General features: G+C 37.6%; 1 protein-coding gene across 4 annotated transcripts in view; it reads left to right on the forward strand.

Moving 5' to 3' along the window:
• Positions 1–5,988: 5,988 nt before the first annotated feature.
• The window catches only part of ORC2 (origin recognition complex subunit 2), a 36,088-nt gene continuing 14,955 nt past the window's right edge, over positions 5,989–27,121 (forward strand). The window contains exons 1-10 of one of the 4 annotated variants that reach the window (XM_043446087.1): positions 5,989–6,405; positions 11,975–12,023; positions 12,963–13,066; positions 13,699–13,842; positions 15,318–15,407; positions 19,456–19,548; positions 20,376–20,407; positions 22,942–23,002; positions 25,591–25,784; positions 26,783–26,881. In XM_043446087.1, coding sequence (XP_043302022.1) covers positions 12,970–13,066; positions 13,699–13,842; positions 15,318–15,407; positions 19,456–19,548; positions 20,376–20,407; positions 22,942–23,002; positions 25,591–25,784; positions 26,783–26,881 — 810 coding nt within the window. In that variant the 5' untranslated portion in view covers positions 5,989–6,405; positions 11,975–12,023; positions 12,963–12,969. The remainder of the gene's footprint in view (positions 6,406–11,974; positions 12,024–12,962; positions 13,067–13,698; positions 13,843–15,317; positions 15,408–19,455; positions 19,549–20,375; positions 20,408–22,941; positions 23,003–25,590; positions 25,785–26,782; positions 26,882–27,121) is intronic. The other 3 variants (XM_043446086.1, XM_043446089.1, XM_043446088.1) reach the window with 3 other exon arrangements.

Below are 27,121 nucleotides of genomic sequence, written 5' to 3' on the forward strand. Positions count from 1 at the left end.
GCAGTATCCTTCCACACAAATACAACTCTGGTCCAGGTCACAATATCTTATGGTCCAAGGATGAGTTAAAAACGATACTCGTTCAGTGGTAGGATGTGCCAAGCACCATTATAAACACTTTAAAGAAAATACCGCTATTCAGTTCTCAGTTAATACAAGTGTCTGATAGGTACTGTTTGTGGTGGTGGTGATGGTGTAGTTGCTTAGTTGTGTCCAACTCTGCAACCCCATGGACTGTAGTCCACTAGGCTTCTTTGTCCATGGAATTTCCCAGGCAAGAATACTGGAGTGTATTGCCATTTCCTTCTCGAGGGTATCTTCCCAACACAGAGTTCGAACCCATGTCTCCTGCACTAGCAGGTGGATTCTTAACCACTGAGCCACCTGAGAGGCCCCAATAGGTACTATTACTCTTCCTTTATAAGAAAAGGAAATTTCATCTGAAGTATCAACAACCTCAGATATGCCAATGATACCACTTTAAGGCAGAAAGTGAAGAGGAACTAAAGAGCCTCTTGATGAAGGTGAAAGAGGAAAGTGAAAAAGCTGGTTTAAAATGGCTGATTCATGTCAATGCATGGCAAAACCACCACAATATTGTAAAGTAATTAGCCTCCAAGTAAATTAATTTTTTTTTAATTCAAAAAACAAAGATCATGGCAACTGGTCCCATCACTTCATGGCAAGTTGATCGGGAAAAAGTGGGAACAGTGTCAGATTTCATTTTCTTGGGCTCCAAAATCACTGTGGATGGTGACTGCAGCCACGAAATTAAAAGACTTGCTTCTTGGAAGAAAAGCTATGACAAACCAAGACAGCATATTGAAAAGCAAAAGCCAAAAAAAAAAGAAAGTCACTTTGCTGACAAAGCTCTCTATAGTCAAAACTATGGTTTTTCAAGTAATCATGTATGGATGTGAAAGTTGGACATAAAGAAGAATTGACACTTTCAAACTGTGGTGCTGGAGAAGACTTGAGAGTCCCTTGGACAGCAAGGAGATCAAACCAGTTAATCCTAAAGGAAATCCACCCTGAATATTCATTGGAAAGACTGATGCTGAAGCTGAAGATCCAATACTTCGGCCACCTGCTGTGAAGAGCTGATTCACTGGAAAAGACCCTAGTGCTGGGAAAGATTGAGGGCAAGAGGAGAAGGGGACGACAGAGGATGAGATGGTTGGATGGCATTACTGGCTCAGTGGGCTTGAGTTTGAGCAAACTCAGGGAGATGGTGAAGGACAGGGAAGCCTGGCTTGCTTCAGTTCATGGGATCGCAAAGACTCAGACACAACTTAGCAACTGAACAACAAGGTCACAAAGCTAGTAAGTGATAGAGCAGACACACTCAAGACATTCAGGCTCACAGACTTGTGCACTTAACCATCTAGACACTGCTTTGTATAATGTTGATTGTTCTCAGCTATTGTTCTCACTTGCCTGAGGCCAAGGCCCCTGTGGAAGTTGGGAAGGAAGGGGAGTTTGGATCTCTGTAGAGCTAGATTACTAAAAGGCAAATTAAACCCTTGCAAGAATCAAGTCCTAATACCCTAGATATCCGTAGTTATAAATTAACTTTTATCCTACATACGTTGGGATGGCCAAAAAGTCTTTTGGGGTTTTTCCATGTTACAGAAAATCCTGAACAAACTCCTTGGTCAACCCAATATAATGTTTCTAATCGACTACTGTCCTTAATTATATCCCATTCTTATTTGTCCAGAGTGCATGCGTGACTGGAGAGATGAGAAAATAGTCTTTCTATGGTTCATATGAGGAACCTCAGTTGAGAAAAGCTGGTTTAGACCATTAATAAAGAAGAGGAGACTCCCAAAATACAAAACTTAAAAAATTTTAGTTCCTCCCAACCACCCTGGGAAAAGCAGCTTAGGAAGTTGGGCTTGCAATTATTTGTAATTTAATGTTATTTTTAACTGCATGGGAGAGGGTAGAAATAAAGTCTTTCGTGTTTAGGGCCTGTAAAGATCTAAATGTGGCCCTGGGTCATAATTTTAAATAGGTTGGATGTAATCTGTGGTAATATCCCTAGTTTTGTTCCAAATGTTACATCAGAAAGGGATGGTACTGACTTCTAAAACATGAAGGGCCAATTAGTTTTGGCACTTTATCTTAGGGAACAATGTTTAATACACATTAGGAATGAAAACATTTTTTTATGGCTAGGTTATGTTAATCAGTCTGGAGAAGGAAATGGTAACCCACTGCAGTATTCTTACCTGGAAAATCCCATGGATGGAGGAACCTGGTAGGCTACATTCCATGGGGTCGCAAAGAGTCGGACACGACTGAACAGCTTCACTTTCACTATGTTAATCAATACAGACTTAACTTTCTGAGATACCTATAGCTTAAAAAGTTACATTCAAAGAGATTAATCACAGGATTTTAAGAAATCTATAGACATTATCAAGTGCTATAAATAATGATTTTACACTGTGAAATTCTGAATTGAAGGTTATATTCTATAACTAGTTTCTCAGAACATGAATTACTATGTACACATTTTGAAGAGCTTACTCTGCCAAATCTTTCACTGCTAATTTGTGTGTGGTTTATGAAGACCTCATTATCCCAGGTTCAAGAGAATACTAGAGATAAAATAGCTTCTGGTTACTATATTCTCTTTTATTCCTGGATTCTGATATTTTTAAAAATCTCTGGGTAGAAATTATTTGCTGAGGCATCTGCTATTGACATTCTAGACCTATTCTATTGACATTCTAGACCTATTGTACCCTTATCAGATAAGTGTGTGTTTAATGCATAGTATCTAGGTCATTTTATATCATATTTTGATCTTCTAAAATATGGTTTGGATAAAAACCTTTGTTTCAATATGAAAACAAAACTTGAAGAAGTAAGTTCACATTTAAAAATTCACTCACTATCTTACTGAGGAAATTTATAGACATTCTGATTTGCTGTGCTGACAAATGAGATCACTGGTGAAGAAAAATGTGCAGCTGACATCTTGATGCTGCAATCTGCTGTCTAAACATTAATTAAAACTTTATTTTTTCTCTAGAATCTAAATTTGATGGCCGACATTCCTTTTTATATTCCTTCTTTTACAGGTATAAAATCTTTGAGGTATTCTTAATTACAGTTTGGAATAAATCTGATTCCTAAACAGTCTTTTTGCTCCTGGTCTATTTGTTTTGTCTCAGAGTTGAGGCTTTATTCAAAAGTTGGTGAAGCCAGAATTGACTGGAACTCTGCCTGCAGGGTCAGGGATTATCAGCTGATGGGTTTCAAGGTGGATCAGTAGATGAACTGACTTTTTCAATTGGGGCCGCCTCTTCTGATTAGTCTTCTGAAAAAGAAGTGTTTAAATAAATGACAGTTGCCAGTGTTCTGGGAGCCAAACAAGGAGATTCCTACTGTCCCACATAATCTGTTCAGTTACACTGGCCAAATTCAGTATGACTTCTCATTTCTACTCTGTTGAGTCCAGATCCTCTGGTTCACCTTGTAAACTCCTGCTGTTATGCCAAGTATGAGAAGAGATCTAGGATCTAATTGGTCCTTGTTTCAGACTTGGACCAGTCCTCCAGTGCTCAGTTCCAGCCTGCTCTTCTGACTTCAGAGGTTCCTATAGACTAATTCCTGAGCCTAACTGGAGTTCTGTGAGAGGAACAGACACTGTCATCATCCTTTCCTGGCCTGCATTTCAGCTTACTCTGCTTTGCCTGATCACTATACATCTTCTAAAATTTTATTAAATTATCTCACTTTTCCTGTTTATTTGTATGTTTATATTTAAAACTTTCTTTTGACTCTGTTATTTTAGTGGCAGTTCAAGACAGTATTCAATTCACCATGTTAATCAAATTCTGACAAGTGAAAGTGTTAGTTGCTCAGTCCTATCCAACTTTTTGCGACCCAATGGATTATAGCCCACCAAGCTGCTCTGTCCATGGAATTCTCCAGGGAAGATTACTGGAGTGGATTACCATTTCCTTCTCCAGGGGATCTTCTCAACCCAGGGGTTGAACTTGGGCCTCCTGCATTGCAGGCAGATTCTTTAGTCAAATTCTAAAGACTTTTAAATTCAGAGACTTTTAAAACCTGGCCATAAATTTCAAACTATAACCTAATTAGCTGCTGGCATCTCTACCCACTTAAGATGTATTTAAAATTGGCTTGGTCTTCTCCTCCTCTTGGAAAAGTCTAATGTTCTCCCCAAACTATGTGTGGAATACATGGGGAAATTGCCATTTTATGATCACCTCTATCTTCAACTTCCTGCCACTCCTGAATTCTAGATGTCCATTCTGAATGGTATGACCCTTTGTTTTTATCTATCCCAGTACCAATCTAGAAGGGAAACTCAGCTCCTTCTGTCTCTTTCCCACATATGCATGCAAGCGTGCTCAGTCATGTCTGACTCTGTGATGCATAGACTGTAGCCCACCAGGCTCTTCTGTCCATGAGATTTTCCCAAGCAAGAATACTGGAGTGGGATGCTATTTCCTTCTCCAGATCTTCCTGACCCAGGGATTGAATCCGAGTCTCTTGCATCTCCTGCATTTGCAGGCTGATTCTTTACCAACCGCACCACCTGAGAAGTCCCATTTCGCACATATATACCTTAAAAACAATTAAAGCCCACCACTCACACCAAGTCTGAAGAAGACTAGTGAAGATTTGAGAGGGAGATGGAAGAAAGTTTCCATCATAGAAACATAACTTATTAGTTGAGTATTATTATCAGATCTTCCATTTTTAAGAACTCTTCAAGCACGTCAGTGTTAACTGTTGACTATGTTCCTTCTCCCCACTCAACCCCCAAATTCTGTTTTTGATTCCAATGTAGAGAAAATTAATTTCTCTTTTTTCTTAAATTTTGCTAACCAAAATGGAATACTAAGGTAGGTATCCAGGCTATGACTATTTCTCTTTCCCAATCAGATTTCCTGAACAGCGTCCAAAATGATGTAACTGTCTCTTCCTTCCCTCCACTCCATTCTTTACCACCTTTATCCACAATGATCTTTCAATACAAATTTGGCTAGTGCCCTAAGGGCCAAACTAGCCCTTCATAAAAAACATTCAACTTTGGGGCTTGCCTCTTGGCCCTTTATACACCCACTATATTGATTTGGGCCTTCCACCTGGAAAACTTTACCCCTCCTTTTGTCTGGCTTAAATCTATTCAATTCTTAGATTTCAGTTTAAATATCTCTTCCTCCAAAGAAAATTTTTTCTGAATCCTTCTGTCCTTTCATTAGATAATTCTGCCAGTGGTTCGATACACACTGGGCTTTCCAAAATCGTAGCATTTCCCCCCCCATATATTCAGTATCTTCTATAAGGGCTACTGTGAGCACAGAGAGCAGGCTCCGCTAGCTCAATAGTGTAACGTTATTATCTGGTATGCAGGTTTTGTTCTGAATGAATGAATGAATCCAAATGAAATCGTAGTTAGGGGGTAATACTGTTATTCCAGCAGGTTCACTTCTTTTTCTTCTTCGTTACCTTTAGTTCTCTCTGCATCCATTCCTTCCATTTTCCTCCTCTCTTCATCCTATCAGCAGTCTGATTCCAATCTCCACATTCAGTGCCCCAGCCCTAATTCTCTCCATACTAGAGAGCACTGCTCCCCTCCTCCCTACCCCAAATCCCTAAGATGCACGGGGTCCTACCTTTCACGCCAAATGAGGTTACGTTTAAAAATAAATAAACCCGAATTCATTCCATTATCTTTTCCCTCAAGGTATCCAGAGAAACCAATGACACTTTGAAGACTGCGTTTGCACAGAGCACACCCAGTTTCCTCGAATCTAAGCAACGCTTCCTACTCCCTTCCCCGGAAACGGAAAGAGCAGAAGCAGAGCTTGGGGATTCCTTTTCCTCAGTTTTCTTGTGGGCGGGGCCACCAGGCCGGCGTTGACTGGTGAGCAGAACCGTCGCTCTCAGCCGACTCCATGTGCTATTGGCTACACGGGGCTCCGCCTCCTGAGCAGGGCGGGAGATTTGGTGTGCCTCAGGGAAGCTTCCCATCCCCCTCTGGCTGCCGTTGGTCGGCCCTGCGACCCTGCGGGTCTGCTCCTGCACTGCCTACAAGAATTTGGCATTCTTGCTAGGGCCGAAGCCTTCTTCCCAGAGGCGACCTTTCAGCCGCATAGCGTCCGGCTGGCACGAGGCGGCCGCAGCCGCTCCGGGTGGAGACCTGGCGGTTGCGTGGTGGGCGGCGGGCAGCCTGCCTTCCTCTCCTGCTTTGCTCGGGGCTTCTGAGGTGAGTCCAGGTGCACCCAGTCCCCAGCCTTCGCCCGAGCACCCTGGGCGGGGTGGCTGCGCCTCCCTCTCTGCGCTCCCCAGGCTGCCTCCAGCCTCGCTGGCCTGAGAACCCTCGGCTGCTCGAGGCCCAGAGCGAAGTCAGTAAAGGTGAGAGGCTCCCTCTTCAAAGACCGTTCCTCTGTCCAGCAGTGATGGGTCTAATGTTCAGAGGATGTCTGTTACCAGAATATGTGTTTCCTGGCATGAGGAGCCTTCTGCTTGCAGAGAGAACTGTAAAAATCCGTAAAGAAAGCAGTAAGGTGTCCTGGGACAGGAGCAGGTACAGTGGGGGCTGAAGAGGAAGGAATCTTGTCCCAGAAGTGCCACTGGAGCGGGAACGCTTTGATGTCATCCCACCCTGCAAGCACCAAATGAATCCGAACTGAGCACAGTCACCCTGGGCCAGGGGTTGTAAAGCGGTTGCCAAACCAGGCTCCTTTGGTAGAGCTTTTAAGTTAAAAGGATGCTGAGGCATTACTTTTCGCTTTACATCTGAAATCCACTACACCTTCCTCTAGCTAAATTGCAATCTGAAGAAAAATAGCATGGCCCCACACCTTTGTGTGGTGGCACTGCACGTTAAATGGACATCATTCAACTCTTATTGAGCACTGTTTCTCTTTAATGTGCTGACGAAAATTAATCAGTAGTCGATCTAAGACAGAAGTGGAAAATTTTATTAGAGCCAAACAGGGTTATAATTCCGAGAACTGTTCTGTTAGAGGTCAAAGTACAGTTATGTGGGGTTTTTGTTGTTGTTGTTGTTATATGTTTTTGAGACTGTGGGCTGTACATTCAATTAAATGACATATTATTGACAATTTACACTATCCAAATCTACACGTATGAAGCATATAAGTGGGTCGTGGGTCATCGTGGCCCCTTACAAGACTAAGAAGGAAGGTTATCTTCTAAAGAAGTCTGGTTAATGCAGATGCACAACACACACGAAAGTGGACGGAGGAGGGCCAAGTAGGTAGAGAAAAATTTTATATTTAAATTATGTTTAAATCGTCTTGCCATAAAATATGAACTTTCATCAGATGTTATTTGGGATATGGAGTTGTACAAGAGATCTGCACGGTTAAGTTGAAATTTTAAGTAAAAATGCCTGTAATGAGGAACTTGGTTAGCATTTTCATAGGTCAACCACATGCTCCCATTTAATCATCAACTTTGTCCTAAGTTAGACAGTTGTGTGGAGTTAAGATCAGAACCTAGGTGTATCTGATATTAAAATTGGTGAATTACACTAAATTAAAGCACTCTTTTTTAAAGGATTATGTTTTTTAAAAAGTTTAGCAAATGCTTTATCTGCTCTCAACGGAGAGTGTAAGCTGTTAATGCTCATTTGTGTTAACTCTTTGAGAAACATCCACTTAAAGTAAAGCATCAGGACAGGGTCTTGAAGAGTAAATGGTCACCAGATATTTTCATGTTATTTGGTTGTACTGGGGTTGTTTGTTTTTGTTTTCAGAAATTGTGGAGAAGGAAGGAAAGGTTTATTTCAAGGTTTCTGTAGAAATTTCAATCTTGTGATTCTGTCCTATATAATAAGATGCCTTAAAATCTAGAAAAGGGAATTATGTATAAATGCATTTGGCTACAGATAAGACTGAGTTAGATTGCCTCTGCCCAGACAGTTCTTACATAAAATACCATAGGGAAACTGCCTGGGATAGTGTTCAGTTATCTACAATATTTGCTTTTAAGTTTTTATTGAAAATCTTTTTTTCCCCCCTGAAGGAACTACTGAACTTTTGCTAATAAGATTTATGTAACTGACCTTTAATCCTTTTGATTGCGAGGAAGCTCAGAGCTAAAAATTCTTTGTATGATTTTATTTTCTGGCTTTCTTTTTCTTTTATTTTCCCTGATCCAGATTCCCTGTTAGTATTTATAGTTTATCATTTGTTTTATTGCATTGTTTATCGTCATTGCTTCAAATCCTCTGTACAACATAGCCGACTCATTGGGAAAAACTGAGAGCAAGAGGAGGAGGGGTGACAGAGTAAGAGGGGGTTGAGTGGCATCACTGACTCAATGGATATGAGTTAGAGCAAACTCAGGGAGCTAGTGAAGGACAGGCAAGCCTGGCTTGCTGCAGTTCATGGGGTCTCAAAGAGTTGAACATGTCTTAGCTACTAAACAACAAAATGCCGCTTCCTCTTAAAAGCATGCTTGATAGAACTGATGTTTAACCTAGTGAATTGGAAACCTAGAGGGACTGTAGAAGTCCTTGGATATTTGAACCACTGTGTGGAAAAATGACTACACATGCTGTGAATAGTTTCCAGAGGTCGAGACAAGCATTTAGGATAACAGGTTTGTATTTAATGGCAGGAGAAGTGTGTCATTTGATAAAATGATCTGGGTCTTTGGAATTAGTCAAACTTGGATTTCAGCCCTAATACACTTTCTAATTGTGTGAATTTTAGTGAGTAATGGAATATTTAACCTCAGTTATCTCATCTGTAAATTGGAGTTATATATATTTTAACTACCTCAGGGAGTCTGAGGATTTACTGATCTGGTGTACATAAAAGTGCCTCATACAGTGCCTGACAAACAGCCCCTCAGAAAGCTATTTTGTACAGATAAAAAGAAAATATTTCTTAATTTTATGTAAATGTCACATAGATGCATTTAACTTTTTCTCTGATACATCCAATTCCCCATATTAAGCAGTATCATGACTAGAAAGTTGGCAAAGAACAAAAGAAATGTTCTACTGGCAATGGTCATATAAATTATGGGTGAAATATTATTTCTGCCAAACTCTGTATTGTTGTTGTTCAGTTGCCAGTCATATCCAACTCTTTGTGACCCCATGGACTGCAGCTCGCCAGGCCTACCTGTCCCTCACCATCTCTTGAAGTTTGTCCAAGTTCATGTCCATTGCATCTGTGAGGCCATCCAGCCAACTCATCCTCTGATGCCCTTTTCTCCTTCTGCGCTCAATCTTTTCCAGCATCAGGGACTTTTCCAGTGAGTCATCTGTTCGCATCAGGTGACCAAAATACTGGAGCTTCAGCATCAGTCCTTCCACTGAGTATTTAAGATTGACTGGTTTGATCTCCTTGCCGTCCGAGGAACTCTCAGAAGTCTCCAGCACCACAGTTCAAAGGCATCAATTTTTTGGCACTCTGCCTTCTTTACAGTCCAGCTCTCACAACCATAGGTGACTACTGGGAAGACCATAGCCTTGACTGTGAGGACCTTTGTCAGCAGAGTAATGTCTCTGCTTTTCAACATAATGTCTAGGTTTGTCATAGCTTTCCTTCCAAGAAGCAATTGTCTTCTGATTTCATGGCTGCAGTCACCATCTGCAGTAATTTTAGTGCCCAGGAAAAGGAAATCTGTCACTACTTCCATCTTTTCCCCTTCTATTTGCCATGAAGTAATGGGATTGGATGCCATGATCTTAGTTTTTTCAATATTTAGTTTTAAGCCAGCTCTTTCACTCGCCTCCTTCACTCTCATCAAGAGGCTCTTTAGTTCCTCTTTGTTTGCTGCCATTAGAGTGGTATCATCCACATATCTGAAGTTCTTGATGTTTCTCCTGCCTATCTTAATTCCAGCTTGTTATTCATCCAGCCCAGCATGTGCTCAGCATGTAGGTTAAATAAACAGGGTGACAGCAGACAGCCCTGTCATATTCCTTTCTCAATCCTGAACCAATCAATTGTTCCATACTGTTCTAACTGTTGCTTCTTGACCCGCTACAGGTTTCTCAGGAGACAAGATGGTCTGGTATTCCCATGTTTTCAAGAGCTTTCCACAGTTTGTTGTGATTCACAGTCAAAGGCTTTAGCATGGTCAATGAAACAGAGGTAGATGTTTTTCTGGAATTCTCTTGCTTTCTCTATGATCCAACGGATGTTGGCAGTTTGATCTCTGGCTCCTCTGCCTTTTCTAAACCCAGCTTGGACATCTGGAAGTTCTTGGTTCACGTAATGCTGAAGCCTAACATGCAAGATTTTAAGCATGACCTCACTAGCATGGGGGCTTCCCAGGTGGTGGCTAGTGGTAAGGTATCCACCTGCTAATGCAGCAGATGCAAGAGACCATGGTTTGATCCCTCGGTTGAGAAGATCCTCTAGAGAAGGAAATGGCAACCCACTCCAGTATTCTTGCCTGGAAAAATCCCATGCACAGAGGAGCCTGGTAGGCTACAGTCCATGGGGTTGCAGAGTCATATATGACTGAACACTTGTTGTTTTGTTTTTACTAGCTTGGAAGATGAGTGCAATTGTCCGATGATTTGAACATTCTTTAGTACTACCCTTCTTGGGAATTGGGATGAGGATTGACCTTTTCCAGACCTGTGGCCACTGCTGGGTCTTACAGATTTGCTGACATATTGAGTACAACACTTTGATAGCATCATTCTTTAGGGTTTTGAATAGCTCTACTGGAATTCTATCACATCCATTAGCTTTATTGACAGCAGTGATTCTTAAGGCCCACTTGACTTCACACTCCAGAATGTCTGGCTCTGGGTGGCTGATCACATCATCATAGTTATCTAGGTCATTAAGATGCTTTTTTGTACAGTTCTGTGTATTCTTTCTGTCTCTTCTTGATCTTTTCCGTGTTTACTAGGTCTCTACCGTTACTATGGTCATACAAATTATAGGTGAAATATTATTGTTGCCAAAATCTTAGCTCTGTGTACACCAATGTCAAATAAGAATATGAAGACAGAATTTTGAATGAAAGAGTATAGCTTTATTTCTTTGCCAGGCAAAGAGGGAGCACCTCAACAACTGTACCCCTTTCTCTGGGGAATAGGGAGAGGGCTCATGGTCAGGGGTATGTGATAAGGATTAAGGCAGTCTTGCATTCTTCTTTCTTCTGCAGAGTTTCAAATGGCCTCAACACTGGATCTCCTAGTCTCCAAGGTTATCAGCTTATGACCTTGTTTCTGAAATGAAGAATGCTACAAGGAAGTGTTACAAGGGTGTTGGCAGGGGGAGGGGGGAGGCCAGGTGCAAGATATAATTCCCATAGAGAGTAACTAAGAAATTAACTTTGTGAAGGACAAGCCTTGTTATGGGCACTATAGATTAGAAACAGCTGAAGTAAAACCAGGATTGCTAACTCTCACGGACCTATTCTTGGGGTTTTTATAGCCGTTTACTTCGTTTCCCTTGTTTGTTAGCATTAAAAAATCCCATTTTCCATTTCTGTTGAAACAAATTCCCCACTGCTGGTTTATTTGCTCCATTCCAATGGAGAAAGAGAATCGGGTATCGTTCTTGTTTGGCTTAGGAGAAAACTTCAGTTTTACTCCACTTGACAAATACCAGCTGTCCATCCTGGGGGCCCATCTGTCTCCTACCTTATTATCTTTGTACACAAAGTATGATCCAAATAGAATTGTTATGAGGATGAAATGAGAATACATGTAGAACATTCTAAATTTTGTCTAGCACATAGTACTCAAAATTTTGGCCTCCCTCCACCACCTGCCCCTGCAGTTTAGATCTTCTCAGCCTCCGAGGCTTCCTGGCCAAAATGGTAATGGTCATTTTGCCCTTTCCTGTGCCGTCATAGTAGCTTTGGCTTTGTAAGATCTGCCTTTACTCATCCTGTTTGTTAAAACTCATGAACTTCTTTGGTTGCTCTCATTTTCCTGTTTGCTGGCCTGACTGAAGTCTTTTTCCCAAAACAGGTGACTCTTCTTGAATTTTCCAGCTGAAGAATATGTAGTACCTTTAAAGGTAAATGAAAACTGAGACAAAATCATTTAAGTGTGCTAGTTACAAAAGAAAACTTGGCAATATTTAGGAAGTCATCTGCATGCAAAGAACTGACTCATGGAGGACACAGCAGTGTGATCCTCTTGTCAGGGAAAAGCGTATAAATAGGATTTGTCAGAGACGGGAGAAAAAAGTCTTTTTTTGAGTAAACTGCTGATTATCTGACACTTAGGTGGAGTTATTAATTTGTTTCAGGCAGTAAGTAACATTTAAGTTCTGAAACTAAGGAAGTCAACGAAGTTAAGAGTTGATCAAAGTTTTGCCTGCCAAACTCTGAAATTTATTCAGTGAAGAGCTGACTATAAAGTATTGGAAGGATTCATGTTTACTACTTAGTTACCGAGATACCTAGAAAGCCATATTCATAATTATAAAGTTGTTTGGGGAACATGCAATTTAATAGTAAAGGGAGGTCCTTGAGGATTATTTGATCCAGGTTTGGACCCAGTGATGTACACAGGCTTCCCCCAAGAGACCGTATCTTTCTCGTGAACAGATATTAAAATCCACCAAACTCTCATTCCCTGTATGAGAATTTGAGGGCTGCTCCTTTTCTAAGCTCATGTATTAATCTCCCCCTTCTCATTAATGTTGTTATCCTATAAATTGGTTAGAGCTTTTTTACCCACAGAATTGTTTTCCTGGCATCATATTTCAGTTGCCTTGATTGGGCTTGGCTTTTTCCTAATCTCAGGCACTTTGTCATCTCTCCCATTTTTCAGATAAAGAATTGAGTTACTTACTATCAAAAACATAATTTTGATACAATAATGAATAATGTGTCCTTCATACTTAAAGACTTTTAAAATTATTATGCAAATATATGGATTCATTATGTGAATGTTTGACTGTTGATATGAATTTTTCATCACTTTTGAGTACTTTATTGCTTTTGTTTAGGTTAGCAATGATGAGCACGCTGGAATTAAAGGAAGACAAGATGCTGAAAGTTCAATTTGTGGGAGATGATGATGTTCTTAGTCACATTCTTGATAGAGAAGGAGGTATTAAATGATTATACAATCGAGGGGATGTTTATTTAATGGTTATGTGTTATTTCACTTTTAAAAGTCTAATCATCTATTTTGAAAATATAGCACAAAGTATTTGATCTAGTAAGACTGCAAATAAATACTACCTTAATTTTTAGTTTATTCCATTAAAAATGTATTAAAAATAGGAGGACTCCGCTGATAGTCCAGTGGTTGAGAGTCTACCATGCAATATAGGGGGCCCAGGTTGAGTCCCTGGTTGGGGAACTAAGATCCCAAAAAAACAAATTTAAAAAATTAAAACAAACATTTAAAAAAAATAAAATAAGCAAATTAAAAATAATAAAACCTCACCTCATATAAAATGTTCAGCAGTGGTGGTAAGAGAGAAGATAACCATCCACTGTAATTAAAATGTATAGTTATTTTGAGCCCCCAAAATATATAATTTCTAGGTTTTTTTTTTAACTTATACAAACTTTCACAAACTGTGATTTCTCTTGAATCAAAGAGAAAACACAATTTTTTTTCAGCTTTTAAATAATGACAATGTAATAGTATAGTTTATTTATTTAAATGTAGTGTTTACATTTAAAAGAATTTATACTACCTGTCATGTTCTAATTCTTTGGATGTTTATATAGGACCTAAAATAAAAAAGGATCGAGTCCAGCTTTTGGTCAACACAAAAAAAGTAATTAAGAAGCCAGAAAATGAGTTGGAGGAAGATGACCAGGAAATTTTAAAAGATAAGAACTATGTTGACGTTTTAGGACAAGATGTTCAAGGTATTTGCAGGGTAGGGGTGGTGGAGTTGGGAATGTACCCTCAAATTTCTGCAGGTAGCTAAAATTGCTTTGCAGGTTACATAAAAGTAGTCCTGTTGGTTAGGTAGCGTTTTGCTACAATTTTTTCCCAATTTTTTAAATTATAAAATACACATGTTAATAACAACATTTACCATCTTTACCAATTTAAGTATACAATTTAGTTATATTAAATACATTCATAATATTGTGCTACCATCACCATTGTCCATCTCCAAAACTCTTTTTGTCTGGCTTGCTATATTATTTCTCGTCATAAAAGCATTCCTTTAGATTCTTTCTCTGCAGTTAGAAAGATTGAAGCACTGAGTTTCTACTATAGACTTTTTAATAAACAAGTAGTCTTGTTCTTACTTTAAGAAAGAGTCTACTGACCTAGCACTCTAAAGATATTTTTTAAAAGATATTTGTACTTTTAACTAATTTGAAATAATTTCATAAAGCAAGTCACTTTATTATTACCTTGATCATCTTTACAGAAATAGATAGAAGGATTATTCCAAGAAGTAATGTGTTCCAACTAGGCATACTAATGTTATGTTTTTCTATACCTAAGCCAGATTCCTGCCAGATTATGCTTAAAAATGTTAGGCTTGAATTATAATTTACTTTAAAATGTTTACTTAAAATTTAAGTAAATTATAATTTACTTAAAAATGTTAGGCTTGAATTATAATTTACTTAACTTAGGACTCAAAGAGCACAGATTTATATTACAGTGCAAGGAGCATGGACCTGCTTAAGTTGACTTAAAAGAAAATTAAGATCAAGGAACAAAATCAGTACTGCTGGGCACTGGGGCGTTGGATCTAGGAGCAAAGTCTCTGCTCTCTCGGGTCTCCTGGTCTCCCTCATGTCGCCTCTGCGTCAGTTCTGTTCTGTCTCTGCCACCCGCCTCCCTGATGTGCGTGCCTTTTACCGTCTCATACTTGACTTATAAGTGCTCATTGTGACTACTCCTGACCTTTTTGTCACTTCTTGAGTGATACCGCTTTTGGATTTTTTCCCAGTGTTAAATGACATGATGCAAAAAATGACCACTACCCCTCAGTAGGCTTAGCAGGCAGGGTCGATTGTCGTGAAAGTATCCCTAACTAGACAGTTGACACTTTTAGCGGTTGTTATTTTTAAAGGGAAAATTAAAGAATGAAATTAAGTCAGGGTCTTTGTTGAGTGAAAGAGAACTTCTGTCATATGACTATTTTTGAATGTATCTGTGAATAGCATGTTTTCTGTGTTTTAAAATTTAAACAGTATCATGGTCCATTGTGTATTTTAAACATTTTATTTATAAATACATATTGTTGAACCTTTATGCAAGACAGTGAGGGGTACATATCCTAAGTTTTTAGGTAAAATTTTACCATTTTTTTCTGTTAATTAACCTCACCCATTTTTCTTGCATTATTTTTTTATGTTGCATTTTTTTCTTTCAGAATCCTTGAAAAATGGCTCTGCTGCAGATGGTGGGAATAAAGTTTATCCTTTTCAGAATAGAAAACACCCTGAAAAGATGGCTAAATTAGGTATGTTGCTTTTCTGATTTCTGTAATCATTATTCATCTTTTCTAAGAAGGTGTGTTTAACCACATTTCCCACAGTTATCACCCCATTGCTTTCACTAAAAGAATGATGAGGGATGTCATTTTATATTACATATTCAAGCATACTTAAAGTCATTAGTATTTTTTCATACTCAGATGTCTTCTGTTCTCAGCTAGGTTCTAAGCTTATAGAAACCTTGTCTTAGATTCCTTTCCACAACATCTAGCACAGGTTCTTAACATTTACTTCTTTTGTTAAGTGAGTGACTTAAGTTGCACGCAAATATTCTGAATTTATTGAAAATAAGAGTTTTACACTATATGTAGAAGAAAAATGTTGTTTGTGCTAGAGAAAATTATTTATATAAAATTTTTAGGAATGAGCTGTTTTAATATTTTTCTTACCCAGTTTACCAGTTATACTAATTACATGTGAATTACTGAGTTTCAGAGAACTGAACTATAGTTAGATCCTGTGGCATGAGGGATCATCAGTTTTGACCATTTTGAGGAAAGGAAATAACATGTGAAAGCATTTTAAAATTAAGGTGGCCCATAAGTATATGAAAGCTTGAGAATACCAAAAAGTTAAGAGCAAAGGGATAATAATTAACTGCCTGGCAAAATGTAGTTGTTTGTATTAATATGAAAGGACTTATAATCTATAATTATAGAACATCTATCTATATATATATATATATGTCTTAGGTGGCTTATTTTTATATAATCATTGTAAGCAATGATCATTTAAATGTTCAAGGTTAAAAAAATCACACGTGTTGAGTGTTAAAACTGATGAGGGACATATAAAAAGTAATTATATTGGTAAGACCTGTGTTTTGAACATAATAAATTTTAAACATTTGTAAAATTCAGTTTTCTGAAAGATACTGTATGCATCAATAATTTTGAACCTAACATGGCACATACAATAATTTGCACTGATTGATGTTTTTCTTAGAGTTTATTATCTACATCAAGAAATTAAAAAAAAAATTTTTATACAAATGAACTTATTATTTCCCTGGTGGTCCAGTGGTTAGGACTCTGCACTCCCCGCACAGGGGGCACAGATTCCGATCCCTAGTTGGGAACTAAGATCCCACATGCTGTACCATTAGGCCAAAAAAAGATGAGAATAGGTACTAACCTATAGTAGAGGAAATACTGAGTATGCTCAGGCGCATCCTTGCCAGCAAGCCAGGTGCAGTGAAGGGAAACTTACTATGACCATAAGTATGTAAAATTATTTCTGCAGTGTTTGTGATGTAAGTTAAATACACAGTTAAGGTTCTAGGAGACCCTAGATGGTCAAAAATAAAAGGACCAAATGAACTTATTTACAAAACAGAAATAGAGTCACAGAAATAGATAACCAACTTATGTTTACCAAAAGGAAAAGTTGGGGGAAGGATAAATTAGGAGTCTGGAATTAACAGATACACACTAATATTTAGAAAACAGATAAACAGCAAGGACTTATAGTACAGGAAACTATATTCAGTATTTTGTAATAACCTGTATGTGAAAAGAATCTGAAAAAAATAAAACCAAAATCACTTTGCTATGTACCTGAAACTGACACGCCATTTTAAATCAACTGTCCTTCAATAAAAAAGAAATTAAAATTTTTTTGATCTGTAAAAATGACTGAATTCTATGTTGGATCTCTGCGAAACCAGAGGAAAATCCTGAAATAATTATTAGAGGAAAGATCAGATAGACCCCAAAGCCAAAATGAAACCCTAAGGACAGTGGGGCATTGGAGAAAGAGGAGAACTAATAGTGAAGAGAAGAATGGAACCTCAGTGGGATCATCAAGCAGAAGTTCCATACACATCTTCTATCTGTATGCCCTGTGAGGAACTTAAGTATTGTTATGATGGGCACTTCTCTCACCACATCTGAAAGAAATATGCAGTTATGAAAAGGTAGCTTTTTGGATAATGTGACTGATCATACTATGCAAAAATCTCTATTTAGTTATGATGCTCTTTGACTCGTTAAGTATTGTTGCTAACTGGGTTTACATCTAAACATATCGATAAAATAGAATGCCTTCATATTTTTAAATAAGTGATCAGTCAGAAAATTGATATTACTCTTGAGTATAAAAGATAATTAAATATAATTGCACTAACCAGGATATAGTTGGGCTAGAAATTGAGTAGGAGTTAGTTTAGAAGGCTTTGTGAACTACAGAGAACACTTGCAAAATTGAAATTAATTTGGTCAGATAGGATCAGATAAAATCTGATGAGAAGTTATTTTTAGACAGAGAGGAATTTTTTTTAATTGGTTGACTTTTGGCTGCACTGGGTCTTCATTGCTATGCTCGGGCTTTCTCTGGTTGCAGTGCACGGGCCTCTCATTGCGGCGTCTTCTAGAGCGTGCAGACTTCAGTAGTTGCAGCATGTGGGTTCAGTAGTTGGGGCCCAAGGGCTCTAGTGTGAGGGCTCAGTGGTTGAGGTACATGGGCTTAGTTGCTGTGGGACATCTGGAACCTTCTCAGACCAGGGATTGAACATACGTCCCCTGCATTGGCAGGTGGATTCTTATCCACTGCGCCACCAGGGAAGTCCCAAAGAGAAATTTTACTTTAAAATTTTGAATATGTTGCAGACCACTCGTTGTGTAAATATACGGTACAAATGAATAAGGAAAATGAAAATTAAATAAAATATATCCCCCATTTTTTTATTATGGAAATTACCATCCATACATGGGTGACTCTCTTGTTCTTTTCCTCTTTAATTCTTCCTTTTTCTTCCTTTCTCCTTTTTTAATTTAAAGTTATTTAAAAGCAGAGAAAGTCTATGTTTTAAAACCGAAATGATCTCAGCTAAGTTACTTTGTACTTTTGTGGCTTTTTGTTGTGGTTATTTTCCTATATTGTGGATCAGCAACCTTTAATGCAAACTTGACCTACTTTTCTGGTGTAAAGAGAAGGCAAGGCCTGAGCCTTAGATAGATTGCTTGGGAGGATGAGGACAGTGAAGAAAAGATGGAATAACTACCAACAGTAGCCAGGGAGCAGGATAATACCATGGAACCCAGATGGAGGAATAATTTCAAAGAAACATTTTGTGAACTGTAATGAATGATACAGAGGACCGAGGAGGTTAAGAAAAAAGTAGCCAGTGCATTCGTGGGGACTGCATAAATATCTTGGGTCAGTTCCAAGATTGGAGGATAGAGCTGTGTGAATTAGGTTAAAAAGAGTTTGAGTCAGTAAAATGGTTTTAACTTAACAAATCCAACTATATTTTGTCTTTAAAAAAAAAAGATAATTTAAATAGTGTATACTTTTTTCCTCAGTGAACAATGTTCCAGTGTGTGTTATTGGGGAAATGTAAATCTGTTCCTTCAATTCCCATGTGCCTATTACAGTGAGAGAATGTGAGCATCTTTAACATTTGTGTTTTTTATTTTAAATGGCCCCTACTGTTCAGAAGCCAGGTATTTCATCTGATGCTCAGTTGAAGAAATGCCCTGTTTAATGCTATATCATATTTTATACATTATTAATATGTGTTATAGAGTTTTAGACATAAATAATAGAGTAAACCACGCTTTTGGGAGATTTAAGAGCTTTAAAATTAGTATAATTTTTAATTTATACAGTTTTAACTTTGGACTCCACTCTCTGGCCATTCTTTCCTATGCCCTTGCAAAGATGTTCCTCAAGTATATATGGTAGAGAAATGGAAGAACTGTAAGCTTATCAGTGGAGAGGCGAAGGAGAGCATATGATGATTAGAGAAACCAGCAAGGTCAAAGTTAGCTCTTTATTTGTTTTTTTTTTTTTGGCAAGACCTTGAGGGAAGACGAAGATGCTTGGAAAGCAGTGAGTAAAGGTGGAAGCAGTACTGCTCTTACCATGACTCGGTTTATTTATCTTTCTGATAATAGTAGCAGCAAGTTTGTTTTCTTTTTTTTTAAATTTATGTAAGTGAAATAAAGATACTTTCCCTCTTAATCTGTTATACATTAAAAAATTGTTTTATGTATTTCTTTTGTCTATTTACAGCTTCCGAACTAGCGAAAACACCAGGAAAAAGTGTTTCGCTCAATACGAAGAATGATTCTGAAATTACAATAGACATTCCTCAGTGTAGCAAGGGTAAGATTTTAGCTCAGTTGTTTAAGGAGAGTTTTCAGAGTTGCTTCAAATTATATTGTTTAAGGAGAGTTTTCAGAGTTGCTTCAAATTATATATACTACTTTTTTTTTGGTCTAAGTGCATGTTTATGTATTTTCTGTTCTGTTCTGAAAATGCATTTGGCAGATGCAGTTAATACCCCAACCTATGTGCTATAGTGTATTTAGCAAAAATACAAAAAGTAAAGGGCACAAAGATCTGTGCAGGTTGAACTTGTACAAATTGACAGAGCCAATAAATACTGTTGTCATTTGCCTAAGTTAGCCAAATGTTTGTGGAAGATTTGCTTTGGCAAATACTATTTGAAATAAGGTTTTGGGGATTCGCAAGTCTTATAGTTTGTGGAGAATTGTGGATCACTTGTTTTTGAATAACCCATTCCAACTAGATTAAATAGTGTACTATTAAAGTAATGAGCCGGGTATTCTCTCATGGTCCAGTGGTTAGGGCTCCACACTTTCACTGCTGGGGCCTGGGTTTGATCCCTGGTTGGGGAATTAAGATCTCACAAGACACATGACATGGCTAAAATAAATAAATTTTAAAAAAAAGAAACAATGAAAAGATGTAGTTTTTCTTGTTACATGAATGCTACAGAAATGTCACTAATGGGAGCAATCATAAAATTAATAAGAACAGTTCAGCCTCTAGTGGAGACGTAATTAATTGAGAATTCAGTAATATAGTGGCTTCTGGATAGAACTGGCAACTTTGTTTTTAATGAAATTAGGTTTTTATGGAACATGAAGTGTTTGTAGTGAGTAATGACTTTTTGTTTCATTCTTCAGGGCATTCTGCTTCAGACCAATCTCAGTTGAAGGTAAGCAGTTGACTAAAAATAAGCAAAAACCATAGCATTACAAAGTAAGACATGATGAAAAATAACCATTTCACCTCTTAATTTAGATAGTACTTTATCATTTACAAATATCATTTACAAGTATGCTAATTAAATACCTAACTTATAGATGAAGAATGTGAGGTTCAGAGAAGTGAAGTGCCTTGTCTAAACTCAACCAACTAGGAACGGGACAAGCTGGAAAGTGGAGCCAGGTTTTCTGGCCCCAACTGTCCTGCCTGTTCTGTGTCAGAACTATCCCTGGGTATTTTCATCAAGTAGAGTTGGCTTGGAAATTTTACAGTTTGGTTTGGTGTTGCTTTTATATGTAATGTGTTTTTTTTGGGGCGGGGTTAATCCTAAAATCCACTAAATCCATTAATCTATCCCCCTATCATTGATGTTTGAAACCCAAGTTGGCTTTGGTAAATTCATTCCGGGGTAGCAGACAGTAATGAACCGTTCATCCTTTCCTTTGTGTTTTGTGTTTTCATTCTTTCATAATACTTTGTCACGTGGCCCTGCCTAGATGTGGGCAAGCTCAGGTAGGCATGGATGAATCCAGGATAATGAATATGTGAGTGGTGAGTGTTCCAGGCCTAGGTGGCTATAGATTTAGACATGTCTGGACTTGTGTACAGGCTCAGTTCTGGGAACCCCTCATAAAATTTTGAGTATAGACATTCAGGGCCATGGTTGTAGCCTGTGCAGGAATGTCCTATTTTAGGCAAGTGTAGGTGTGAGACTAGGCATGTCAGAGCCTCCCGCGCCTTTGATAATGCTTTTTTCCTCCATATTACATCTTGTATCACTATAAAAGAATAAAGCTCATTTTCATAATCCAGTCAATGATTTAGATAAATTAGCACATTCTTTTTCAAGTTGTGGATCACAACTTAGTGGATCTTGTTGATTCCCTAAGACATGGCCAGAAAACCTGTTAATCAGTGGTATTATACCCACCGTAATAAGAGACCATCACCCTGAGAGAGTCTTAGTGTTTTATCTTAGAAGGGGTCAGTCAGGAGAGAATATGTACAGGGCTTTGGGATCTGGCCTCCAGGGTTTTAAGGCACATTTGTCAAGATGGGAAACTGATCTGTATTAGACAAAAATTCATGGCATAGTATTTTAGGATTAGTGGACACAGTGAGGAGAGGGTTTTAAACTGAGTTTTGTCCAGGGTAGCAGACAGTAATTGACATTTACTTATCAAAATTTGAGTTTTGATAAGTAAACAAGCATTTGATAAGTAAACAAGTAAGCAAGCTATTTGCCCTGGTGAGTAATCTGCTATCCTAATGGGAGAATAGATTGCCCAGATGAGCAAACTGTCAGGATAAATTAGTTGCAGAAATTTCTGTAGGAAACAGTGAAGTTATTTACTAGTTTCTAGCCTTACCTTTTTGAGCAAGAATTTTCTGAAATGATTATTTTGACACAGATGTTCTCAGACCTGATAATTAAGCTATGTGGACATAGGTTGTCTCAGTTCTTAATCCAGAAATCAGTTTGGTAGGACATGATCTATAATTTTAAAAAAATGAAATAGGATAAAACAGGAAATTTCTATTTTATAAGTATTACTATAACTTAACTCAGTTATAAGCAGGGTATTTTATCTTTTTATCAATACTGTTATCATGTATACAACCGTAGGCATTTTATTGTACAGCAATTGAATAGTGTTAAAGTATTAGATTTTATAAAGAAAAGAAAAACATGTTATATCACTATAAATGTTTAAAAAGTTAAAAATACAGGAGTAAAAAGTAGAAATCTCTGTTTCTGTCCTCACAAACTATTTTTTATTTCTGGCTGCGCTGGTCTTTGTTGTGGCACACAGGTTCTCTAGCTGCAGCGCATGGACTTCTCTAGTTGGGGCATGCAGGCTTAGTTGCCCTGCAGCATGTGGGATCTTAGTTCCCCCACAGAGGGCGCAGCCCATGTCTCCTGCATTTTGGAAGGCAGATTTCTTTACTGCTGGACTACCAGGGAAGACTCCTCACAGACTACTTTAACACCAGTCAATTTTTTGTACATTAAAAGGCCCATTGCTGTAAGTATAGGAATCCCATTTAAGCAAATCCCATTTGCTTATTCATCATCACTGAACAGTGTTACCTTTTTTAAAAAAATATTCTGCTAATCTGATAGGTGAAGAATGGTTGAATAGGTTTGAATAGGGTCAAACACTGATAAATTTATGCTTTTTCTTTACATAATAATAGAAGTCCATACTTTACAGATGTCTGGAATACAACTTATAGAATCACTCTAAGAATCCTTTGGAATTTGTTTGTATCATTTTTGTTGTTATAGTCTTTTTTTTTCCCCCAACAAAGTCCTTTGTCATTGTCTTCTAGTTCCAGGAAGTAGCTCCTCTAGTTCTAATATCTATTGAAAACAAAATATTTTTCTTTCCAGCCTTTCTTGCACCCAGATCCATTGTTAATTTCCATGTCATCATTATTATTTGACTATTTAAACTATGTTGCTTTTTTATTTTTGAACAGAACAATGATAAAAGTGAATTTCTGTCAACAGCACCTCGTGGGCTAAGGAAGAGATTAATAGGTGTGTATTTCTTTTAATACTGAGTTTTTTATTAAAAAGCATCTAAACAAGAGGCAATAATGGTTAAATATACAGGTTCTAGCCTTAGAATGCTTACTTTTTCTTTGGCCTGTCACTTACAGGGACTTCTCTGTGCCTCAATTTTTTTCATTTGTGAAATAGGGACAACAGTGGTACCAGCCTCAGAGTTATTTTGAGATTAATTGAAATAAAGAATGTCAGATGTGCTTAGTAGTGCTTGACCATGATATATGCTTAACAGATGTTAGCTATTACTGTCTTTTATTATTATAACTACTTATTGCTGTTTCTTTTTGTGACGGAAAGGATATGTTCATGTCATCAATTGAACTGTAAATTGCTTAAGGGCAAGGACTATATCTTATATTTTAACTCTTAACACTTAGCACCATGTCTTTAACATTACAGTCAGTGGATATTAAGGTTAGTTAAAATTCTTCTTCAATATAATAACATGCTTTCTGGTTTATTTGCCTAAGACAGTTTTAGAAATGGTTCTATTGATTTATTTAAAAGTTTTATATTGAAATAATTCAAAATATTCAGTTATACTGAATACTATACAAAGCCAAGTAAACAAACATGAGTCCCACCTTTGGGGAAATTAAAAGTGTTTTGGGGTTTTTTTGGTTTTTTGGGTTTTTTTTTTTTTTGCAGCACTGTATGGTTTGCAGGATCTTAGTTCCCTGACCAGGGATTGAACCCAGGCCACAGCAGTGAAAATGTGGAACCCAAACTACTGGAACTATAGGGAACTCCCTGTTTTGGGGTTTTTAAATGTTTAACTTTGGGGCAAATTTCTTGTTGACGTTGGTTTCCTAAAGATATCAGCGCCTTTCTTGGGGTTGACTCCTTGACAGTATTAGCTGACATTGTTAAGTCCATGCCCCGTAGCTGTTCTTTTCAAGGTATAAAGTTGATGCTACATTTTTAATCAACATAAAATTTATAATACTAAATTAGGGGATATCTGAAGTAGTAAAAGATGATATGTGCAATTGTTGTTATTATTTTATGTCAAATACATCCCACATCTTAATTTCCTCCTTACTCCACAGAAGAATCTTTTTTAGAGAGAAGGTGAACGTCCTTTTCTTTCTCAATAACCATCAAATAAATACACCAACACGTATGATGTATTCGTGTAGATAGGATAAAGACATTGTCTGGTGCCTCCTACCACTTCTTACCCATGCATCTACCATGGGCAGCAATCACCAAAATCTGAATCTTCTAAGCTACATATGCCCACAAAATCAAGTCTTTTTTTTTTTTTCTTCTTCAGTATCTATATTTCTTACATGCTGACTGTATATTCTGAAGTATATCTACTCTTCAAAATAAATAGTGATTTGCTTAAAATTATTTATTTTGGAAGTTAACCTTTTATGATAGTTTTTTTTTATGATAGTTTTATACTTATTTCATTGAGTGTAAAAACTAGTTTTATCCTTACTTTATGATTATAAAACTAGCCTTACTACTTCTAGAGAATGGTTGGGGTCATTATGGTTTGTTTAAAAATATAACTTTTATATCAACTCTGGGATGGATTGTGCCTAGGTATTAGAAGTACTTAAAGTGACTGTCATGTATTGAGTGCTCTGTCAGCCAGGATGGCATTTTCAAGGGGCAGCAATGGAAAATTCTGTAACAATTGCTTAAGCCATGGACAATGAGGTATCTCACATCATAAGAAGTCTAGAGATACACAGTTCATGGTTGATGTAGTGACTCAACAGTGTCATGAAGGATCTTCCTGTTCTTCCTGTCTTTTTGCTTTATCGCTGGCATTTTTCATCTTTAGTTTTGATATTTTATATGCAAAATGGCTTCCATAGCTTTAAGCTATGGGTGTAAGTCTTTGGGACCCCATGGACTGCAGCCCACCAGACTCCTCTGCCCATGGAGTTTTCCAGGCAAAAGTACTGGAGTGGGTTGCCATTTCCTCCTCCAGAGGAGGCTGACCTAGGCATCAAACCCGTGTCTCCTTCATTGGCATCCCGCCGAGCTGCCAAGGGGCTTTCCTTCCACAACTGAGGAGACTCTTTCCCAAAAGCTCCCAGCAAATTTTCCTTCAAGTTTCATCAGTTAAATGTTTACATAGCCAACTCTGGTAGCAAAGGAGGCTGAGAGAGCATGTACTGGGCAAAGGAAAAGACAGTTAAATTTACTGTGATTATTTATTCCTTAGCACATTACCACATTTTATAATCAATTCTATTAGTAAGGAAGAAGGAAAGAACATAGTAGGTATGATCGACAATTTCTGCCTCAGTTCCTATGTGTTAGGCATTGTTAGTTGCTTTATATGCATTTCAGTGTAAACTTAACAATGTTTTATTAAAAACAGTGTTTTATTAAATTAGGCATTGGTAGCCTCATTTGATAAATGAGGAAACTGGTGCTCAGAAAAATTACAAAACTAGCTCTGGTGAGATTATCATCATGTAATGACAAAACCAGAAGTCACAATCTCTTACATCAATGCCCACACTCTTCCTAATACCCTACAGTGTCTCTCTTGTCAAGCTGTCCAATTTTCCCAATTACTTCTTCCCCCACAGTTCCACAGTCTCATTCTGACAGTGAAAGTGAATATTCAGCTTCCAACTCAGAGGATGATGAAGGAGTCACACAGGAACATGAAGAGGACACTAATGAAGACGTATTGAACCAAAAGATTCAAGCTCAGAATAGAGTAGTCTCAGCTCCTGTTTGCAGAGAAACCCCTTCTAAGAAGATGAAGAGAGAGAAAACAGTAAGTGAAGAGAGAACTTTAACCTGAAAGAAAAATTAGTAATATCTCAAAGATGAGCTACCTAAAAGATCCAAATGGGAGGGTCAGCACAATTTTTTTTCTTCACTTTTCTACATTTTCTCAGCCTTTCACATAAATTCCCACATATATATTTCTGAACTTTGTATCCTGGCCTCTCTCTCCATATCCATATATCAATACCGTAGCATATGCTAAAGGTGGCAATTCAGTTGACTGAAAAAGAGCTTTTCAATAAATATTAGTTGGATAATTGAAGGCAAGACTTCTCAGTATGTACCTTTTTATGTAGTTTTATTTTGTAACGCTGTTGATGTATTCAGGTTAGCCTACGTATATAATAAATGCTGTGACTCTGGATCCAGGTTGAGTTGTTTGGAGAACACTGCACATGGCCTGAGAAAAGGCTAATTGTCCTCTCATTCTCTGTAAAGACTCAGGGCAGAGCCTCCTGCTTGATGCCTTTCCATTCCTTCCTTCCTTTCATGGAGGCCAGTCATGCCCCAAATCAACAGAACACATGGTCAGTCATCTTACTGGAATAGTAAGCAAGTCATTTTTTTTTTAACGTTGGTGTTGATATCTGTCTCATTTTCACAGTCCTTCACCCATACTAATTAAAGAATTTGCTAGGACTGTGTGAGGCAAAACAAAGGTCCTGATATATAAAACCTTTTTTTTCTGTAAGTCTGAATGGGAATAATATGTTGGAATTTAGGAATCATTTTTGGACAGACTACTTCAAACTAGTCACTTTCTTCAACTTTTATGATCAACTATTATGAGTAAGAGTTACTCAGTTTTATCACTGGAATTAATTTTGCTTGGTCGTTAATCAAGGCGTTGTTGCTTCAAAAAGAAAATACTGACTGCCAAATAAAGAATTTCACTGATCTTGTTTTACACTGCTGTTACTATCTAGTTTTGATATAAAACAAATATCTGAAACTAAGAGCTGACTTTGCTTTGTCCACTTTCAGAGTCACTTAGTAGAAGAATATTTTGAAGCCCACAGCAGTTCTAAAGTTTTAACCTCTGATAGGACACTGCAGAAACTAAAGAGGGCTAAACTGGATCAGGTATGTTGTAATGAATGCTACTTCTAAATTTTTCTTATTGTGAGCTGAAAAATATACTACATAAGCAGCAAAATCTGAAGAGTACTATAATTATGTTTTTCCCTTATTTATCATTTCTTCAGGACCTACAGTAATCATCAGGGTCATAGTTTCTTTATTTTATTGACATATTATGCTTGACTTACAATGTTGTATTTCTACTGTGCAACAAAGTGATTCAGTTACACATGTATATATATT

Source organism: Cervus canadensis, chromosome 24 (assembly GCF_019320065.1).
Source record: "Cervus canadensis isolate Bull #8, Minnesota chromosome 24, ASM1932006v1, whole genome shotgun sequence".
Taxonomy (NCBI): Eukaryota; Metazoa; Chordata; class Mammalia; order Artiodactyla; family Cervidae; genus Cervus; species Cervus canadensis.